General features: G+C 41.0%; 1 protein-coding gene across 7 annotated transcripts in view; it reads left to right on the forward strand.

The window, feature by feature from the left end:
* Positions 1-6,561, forward strand: part of LOC127653016 (phospholipid phosphatase-related protein type 5-like) — a 33,210-nt gene extending 26,649 nt beyond the window's left edge. For 5 of the 7 annotated variants that reach the window (XM_052139493.1, XM_052139494.1, XM_052139496.1 and 2 more), the window contains 2 exons: positions 407-534; positions 1,785-6,561. In XM_052139493.1, coding sequence (XP_051995453.1) covers positions 407-534; positions 1,785-1,893 — 237 coding nt within the window. In that variant the 3' untranslated portion in view covers positions 1,894-6,561. Of the gene's footprint in view, positions 1-406; positions 551-1,784 lie in introns of all 7 variants that reach the window. The other 2 variants (XM_052139498.1, XM_052139499.1) reach the window with 1 other exon arrangement.
* Positions 6,562-8,196: the final 1,635 nt, after the last annotated feature.

An 8,196-nucleotide genomic window follows, 5' to 3' on the forward strand; every position in this document is an offset into this window, starting at 1 on the left:
TGACACGGAAACGCTGTTGTGTGTGTTTGTGGTGTGTCCATCAGTGTAATGATTCCAGGTGGACACATTACGAAGTTTCCGCCCTCCCAACAAGCGTTTTTGCTCGTTTATGCTGTATTAATGTTAAATATGTTAATCGCCATAAATAAAAAATAACATGTTACAATTTTGTAATTAATCACATGCGTTAACGCGTTCATTCTGACAGCTCTAATTATAATCACATTATGTGCGCATAATTAATATTTATGAGCATTCATTTTTCATGACATCACAGTTAGCACAATGGTTCTTAAAGCTGTTTCATTTAATGGTAAATGATTTCCTTTCTTTCCTTGTTGCTCTCTCCATCAATTCCTCCCTTGTTTCTTCTCTTTACTCCCTTCTTTTTTTACACTCTCTCAAGGTGACGTGTGTCATTAACAACTTCCAGCAGACAAAGCCCCCTCCCTTGTCAGCGCGACCCCAGCGTCCTGAGTCTGTTCTGGGCATGCCCATGGTGGTGCTGCCCTGTGTAGAGAGTCCACTTGAAAAGTTAAGTGGCACTCAGGTAAGGGGTGGGAGCAGGTTAGTGGCAGGGCTGCACACATAAGGGGATGGATTATGTCCCCCTGTCCTTCTGTTTTTGACCCAGTGGACCCTAATGTTACTCCCGAGACCCTCCCGACCCTCCTTGTCCATGCTTTAGCATGTCCTACCTGCACAAACACCAACCACAACCCTACAAACCAAACACAGACTCTGGCACCTTGCAATCCCATTGAAGCTTTGGAGGACTGAGACAATTCTTTTGTCCCGAAGAGACGTTTCTTCTAATACTTTTATAATAGAGTATCTGAGAAGCAACAGAGAGCCAAAATATTTAGGGCTATTAACGCTATTGATGTTTGATTCCTCAATGCCCAATGAGTTCGTTTTCATGAGGCAGTTCTGGACATATAACATCTAGAGTCCCTTTACTACAAAGATCAAATGGATTCTTATGATGCGGAACTTAAAAGACGGAGAGCTGCCACCCAAAATGTCAAGGGGTATCACTGCCACTAGATGGCTTATTTGATTTGAAGGAATACTGGGGAAAAAATTATGACACTGTGAGTTTCCTTTCGTAGGCCACCCTCATCTTCCTCATTTTTTAGACTACGTTGTCTCTTTTTCTCACCTCGACCATATAGTCATCCATCGGTTTTATATTTTAAGCCTGAAACATACTCTATGCAAGTACATGAATGCGTTTAGCTACGCAAACTCGAGTTCCCAGGCATTGTTGCATTGCAAAATTACGCAATTCAAAATGCAATACAAGAACGTGTTGCATTCTGAGAGTTGCCACAAGGGGCACTATAGCGGACATTAGTGTGAACGAGTGTCCGCTTCTACAGTGAGTTTTCAAGTCAACTACCTTCATGGCGGAGCAACAGTTTAAAGAGCATATTGCTGAGCAAGATAGTTAAAGCCAATATATTCACCTACCAGAATAAAAACAAGTCCAGTTTAATGGCTCAGACTATTGAAGGTAACTATATCGCCCCCTTGAGAACTGGGACAAGAAGCATGTTCAACCAGACCGTGCCTTGGCACCGCATTAGGCAAATGCTCTCATTTGCATACATGTACTTGTGTAAAGTGTGTTTCTGTCCTTACTCGTTTATTCTCTCGCCAAACGCCATCACCCTACCTGAACACATTTTTTTTTACCTCTCTTCTTTTCCGAATCAGTCTTGGTTTCTCATTCTTTCGTTCTGTCTCTCCCCTCCTCACACTCTCTCCCCCCCCCCTTACAGACTCCAAGGGGATCTTCATTCACTGAGATCACATGACCATCAGCCTCATCGGTTCCCCGCCCCCCCCGATGTCCTCATACCGTCTCGCTCCATGTCCAGCGAAGTCTAGACCAGCAGTCCCAGCACATGCACCACTGTGCCGCCCACCCTACAGGACGCTCCGCCTCCGCCACTCTGCTCCGTTCCTACTCTACACAGGTCTAGATTTCATCCCGTCCATCCTCCATATTCCACCATGCTGCCAATAGGGCCTCCACAAACCGCTCAAACAAACCAATGGCACCTTTAGAGAGCCTGGTTGAAGATCTCAAACATCTGTGAGAAGTAATGAAAACCACAGGTAGGCATTTTAACATTGCTTATTAAGAGTTTGTTTGGTCAGCGAGTGGAGAATATGCACCTGTACGGACGTCTGGACCTCTCAAAACCAGCCCATCCTACTTTTCCTGGGGAACCGATGAAGTCTCGAACAGCTTGATGCTGAAAAGCAGAACTCCCAAGAGGCTGCATTTTATTGTATATCAGTTCAGATGTAAATACGTGTACATTTTCATTTTCGTTTTTTAAATGGCATGTTTATTTTGATTGTGTTTAAGAACTTCTGGTCATCACACGTTTTGGATTTAAAAAATAATGACAGTAAATCTGTTTGTAAATAGAAAATCCGTTGGTGTGTCTCAGTTTCCCTATGCACTTAAGAGAACAATCTTATATTGTACAACATATTGACAATCATGATATTCCTTCTGTAAGTGCACGTCGAGAATTTTTGTAGGAAAAGACCTCACAAGTTGGAGAAGATCTTGACTCCAGCTCTCAAAATAATGTTTGTGTCTGAACGCCATGAAGTGGAAGGAAAATGAATGCTTGGAGACAAATGGAAGGCACACAAAGACTCATGAACAAACACCAAAACGTTCTTTTTCATATTTAATGTGCGTGTTGTGCTCTTTTGTTTTCTCAAGGATTTCTGCACCAGGCAGATGTAATGCACAGTGATATAAGAGCGGTCAGTCAAGGTGGCCCTTTTGATTAATGTTGCACCAAAACATTCTTGCGATCCGTAATCATGGGTGGATTGGACTCCTGATTTCTCAGCCACCATGAACCAGACAGTAACATTTGTATTGTTGTCAGTGTTAACAATGATAAATGAGAGGTTCCAGAAATGCATTTGATTTTTCCTGTATAGTGAATACCATTTTCACAGAATGACCACATGTGTTACCAAGTGTGTACTGAACTGTAGGTGTCATTTTATATCTATGAGGTTGTCATGTTGTTACCTTGCAATGATTTCATTCCTGCTGTTTGCAAAGAGCACAGAATGTCTTGCAATACCGTGAGATTTTAACACAGATTTTTGAGTTAAACCGAGTTTAAACTTAAAAGATCTCATGAAATCAAAGTTTTGTGACTTTCGGTTCATGTCTGTTAGCTTTGAGGACCTCTTCTGTTTATGCCAGTATACTCCCAAAAGTTGATCAAATCAGCTCTGGAGGTCCTTACAAGGCAAGTGAATGTGTCCCAAAAATGTTAAGCTCTAAAAGGACATAAAGGCAGCATAAACGTAATCCATAAAACTCCAGTGGTTAAATCCATGTGTTCAGAAGCGATATAATAGGTCTGGGTGAGAAACAGATCAATATTTAAGTCCTTTTTTTTCTATCAATCTCCATTTGAACATTCTTCTTTTGTTTTTGGTGATTCGCAGTCTTAGTGCATATCGCCATCTAATGGACTTGGAGGAACATTTATGGTAATAATAGGAAGAAGGAAGTCATTGTTCATTGCAGTGCTGTTAACTATTGGCTATTTAAGGGACATGAAAGACCACCATCATTGAAAACCTGCAATATCAGGAAATTTTGGTATATGAATTATTTTTTTTCCAGGCCTGGAAATGTTTTAGTTATTGGAATTATCTTTAGTGAATATATTTTTTGTAGTTATTCTCAGCTTTAAAATATTTAATTGGCTAGTAATTGCTGGTCATGAGTGCGATCTCTATCCAATTATTTTTAGTGTTTAGTTTATCTGGTTATAATCCAGTAATGCAAACGATCCAGTAAACAACAGGGCAAAATAATGGAAATATAATGCAAATGTATTGGTAAAAAAGTGTACTAACCCTGTTCGACATGTCTGGCTATAACGTTTTTTTAACATTTACATTTTTTAGAGGGAATAGTTAAACAAAGGAAAGAACTGTGCTCATCAAAGCCATTTCAGGGGTCTTGAAATTTGCTCAAAATATGTCAAAATGAAAATTACATTATGTAATAATAAATAATAATAATATGTTTATTTGAAATAGCGCCTTTCTTCAAACCCAAGGTCGCGATACAGGATGAGAGTCAGCAAAACATAATTTGTTTTATAATTTTAAGAGTCAAAGATGCATGGTTCAAAGAGATGTATTTTGAGATTGATTTTGAAATCATGTGTGGAGGTGTGATCACGGAGTGGTTGAGGGATAGAGTGCCAATGCGAAGGGGCAAGTGTGCGAAAAGCCCTACCAACCAGTGAGGTCAGTTTGCAACGTGGAATGAATAATAGGCCCAAATCAGATGACCTGTGTGAACGTAGTGGGGTATAGCAGCATACGAGGTCAGTGATGTATGAGAGGGCAACACCATGTAAAGCTTGTATGTTGTAAGGAGAATTTTGTATTGGATACATTTACATTTACATTTATGCATTTGGCAGAAGCTTTTATCCAAAGTGACTTACAGTGCACTTATTACAGGGACAATCCCCCCGGAACAACCTGGATTAAGTGTCTTACTCAAGGACACAATGGTGGTGGCTGTGGGAATCGAACCAGCGACCTTCTGATTACCAGTTATGTGCTTTAGTCCACTACGCCACCACCACTCCATACGATACGATAGGAGACAGGTAGCCAGTGTAGCCTATAAAGTATGGGAGTGATGTGAGAGGATTTCTTTGAGTAGTGAGAACCCTAGCTGCTGAATTCTGGATGTCCTGCAGTTTGTTTATTGTTTTAGTCTGGAGGCCAGAAAAGAGGGCATTACAATTGTGAAGTCTAGACTAAATAAAGGCGTGAAGAAGAGTTTCTGCTTCTTTGGTGCTAAGAATGAGGCGGAATCGCACAATGTTACACAGATGAGAGAAAGCAGTTTTTGCAAGAGAGCAGATGAGAGTGTGGAAAGACCAGTACACCACTAACATAGACCAACTGATCAGAGAGACGTGATAAAACACTTGGAGACTCAACTATCAGTACGTCAGTTTTATCAGTGTTTAGAGCTGAAATAAAGTTGAGCGTCATCAGCATAGCAGTGAAAGTTGAGGCCATGATGGCCAATAATGTGACCTAGAGGAAGCATATTGGAGATGAAGAGCAAAGGACCAAGTACAGAACCCTGCGGGACACCTTGAGAATCAGCAACAGAATTTGACTTATACTGACAATAAAAATGTAGTGTTGGTGGCCAGAGAGGTAAGAAATGAACCAGGATAGAGCAGTGCCTGAGATGCCAAATGCAGAGAACCTAGCGATGAGTATGCTATGAGAGATACGATCAAAAGCAGAACTGATGTCTAAAGGGACCATAAATAAATGTACTCAGCAAATGGCTAGGTGCCCCATGCAGCTACATATTGTAATGCTGCCAAAATAATCATGTGCTCACAGTGGATCCTCAACTGTAATATATGATTTTCACTATTTAAAAGGCCAGTGTCCTCTACATTGGCTGTGTTCCAGTGGCGGCTGCTGGTCTTTAAAAGAGGGGAAGCTCATTTTCGGCCTACATTATAAACTTATTTACCCTATTTTTTGCACTAAATCAATCTTAGGTGTTGATCTGCCCTGCTGTTTAATTCTAATTTTTTCCTCGTAAGGAAGACTTTCAAATGGCTTCGCCAAAATCAGGTCGACAATATTAGCACCGTCTGCCATCGTGCGCAGTTTCACCCGTACGACGCTAGCCTAGCCTACTGTATGAATGAATGAATGAACGAACGAACGAACGAACGAACGAACGCTCTAAAACAAAATATATTAAACTTGGTAAAACTGAAACAAGGAATGTGGTGTATAATTGTGTGAAATGTATTATGCAAATTGACTAGCAATTTCGCCAAACAAATATAAAGAAATAGGTGGCAGCAGTTTGTCTTTCGACTACACTTGAGAAATCCGCGATGGGACTGAGCGCGAAATAGCTGCAGTGACTTCTTATAGTACAGATTCGCTGTCAATCAAAAGGAGATGCAGTCTTTCGACAGATCCTCCAATCATCACGTAATTTTTGTACTGTACATTTTTTTTTCTCCCCCAAAACATTCTCTATATTTACCACTAGTTGGACAAACAGATAGTCCCGCACCCAGACTTATGCCATTGGTTGAGCCAATGTTGCTGTGTCTGGCTGGTTGGTATGCTCATACAAACAGCAATGTTTTGATAGGAGCACAATGCCACTGTTTACACTTTTCGTGGAAAATCAACCTACCAATTGTTAATTTAAAGTGTAGTTGTCACTATATATTAAGCTGCAACAGAAGAATGTAGTTTAACATAGAAATAAATTACACACTTCACCTTTAAATATCTTTTACTTGTATCCGTTACCGCACTTGCTACTTCTTTCATTTGCCAAAATTAAACAAAAAAAGAAAGATATTTGTACAGTTTTGCAAATAAGTCTTTTGTATTAAAAATGAAAGAAAAAAAAATGCACCTGTGCACCTGATTTATTTGTTACATTATTACTTTAGTGACCTTTGTTTATATACACCCAATGAGTAACTGACTAAATCTGTGTTTTGGGTAATTAAATAAAATAAATGCGTGACATGCGTGACATCATTATTTATTTGAGTTAGGTTCAGTCTAATTGCCTTCTGTTGCAATGTAACGCCTTTCCCATATGACCAAAAGAGCAAAGAATCCTCAATCAAAATTATTACCGGATGGATGGGTGTGTGTGTGTGTGTGGGTGTGTGTGTGTGTATGTGTATGTATGGGTGTGTGTGTGTATGTGTGGATGGGTGTGTGTGTGTGTGTGTATGTATGTGTGGGTGTGTGTGTGTGTGGATGAGCGTGTGTGTGTGTGTGTGTGGATGGGTGTGTGTGGGTGTGTGTGTGTATGTATGTGTGGGTGTGTGTGGGTGTGTGTGTGTGTGTGTGTGGGTGTGTGTGTGTGTGGATGGGTGTGTGTGTGTGTGGGTGTGTGTGTGTATGTATGTGTGGGTGTGTGTGTGTGTATGTGTATGTATGGGTGTGTGTGTGTGTGTGTGGACTCGGGGGGTATATGTGTGTGTGGGTATATGTGTGTGTGTGTGTATAAGTGTGTGTGTGTGGGTGGGTATGTGTGTCCGTGTGGATGGATGGGTGTGTTTGTGTGCGTGCGTGCGTGCGTGTGGATGGGTGTGTGTGTGTGTGTGTGTGGGTGTGTGTGTATGTGTGGGTGTGCATGTGAATGGATGGATGGATGGGTGTGTGTGTGTGTGTTTGTTTGTGTGTGTATGTGTGTGTGTGCGTGTGGATGGATGGGTGTGTATGTGTGGGTGTGTGTGTGTGCATGTGGATGGATGGGTGTGTGTGTGTGTGTGTGTGTGTGTGTGTGCGTGTGGATGGATGGATGGATGGATGGGTGTGTGTGTGTTTGTGTGTGTGTATGTGTGTGTATGTGTGGGTGTGTGTGTGTGTGCGTGTGGATGGATGGATGGGTGTGTGTGTGTGTGTGCGTGTGGATGGATGGATGGATGGATGGGTGTGTGTGTGTTTGTGTGTGTGTATGTGTGTGTATGTGTGGGTGTGTGTGTGTGTGCGTGTGGATGGATGGAAGGGTGTGTGTGTGTGTGTGTGTGCGTGGGTGGGTGGGTGTGTATGGATGGATTTGAGTATGTGTGGGGGTGTGGGTGGGTGGATGGATGGATGTACCGATGTACGTGTGTTTGTTTGTTTGTTTGTTTGTTTTACTTATGGTTGTTCCAAAACTCTTATGCTTATAGAGACTGGCTAAAAACTACTGCCAGTAGGGTACAAATGGAACATAAATATGTACCTAAATACATTACTGATAATGGGCAAAAAAGATAAAATAATAATTAAAATAAATCTTATTTAGATGAAGCAATTTCAATTATAAACTACTACAGGCAGCCTTTTCAAGGCTTTTCCTTTGAAGCAACATGTTTTTCTGAAGTAATAGCCTGCACTATCTGTCACTATCATGGTCAACATTGCACAACATCTGAAACTGACACTATCAGCACAATGAAACTGCTGCTGTCGAGAATTCTTGCATTTCTCCAAATGTACTAGTATTGATAATCTACATTAAGCAGATGCTTTTATCCAAACGACTAACAAATGAGGAACATAGAAACCACTTTGTTGTACAAAAATACAACAATACCTGCAGTATCACCCTGC

This window comes from Xyrauchen texanus, chromosome 12, assembly GCF_025860055.1.
Source record: "Xyrauchen texanus isolate HMW12.3.18 chromosome 12, RBS_HiC_50CHRs, whole genome shotgun sequence".
Classification (NCBI taxonomy): Eukaryota; Metazoa; Chordata; class Actinopteri; order Cypriniformes; family Catostomidae; genus Xyrauchen; species Xyrauchen texanus.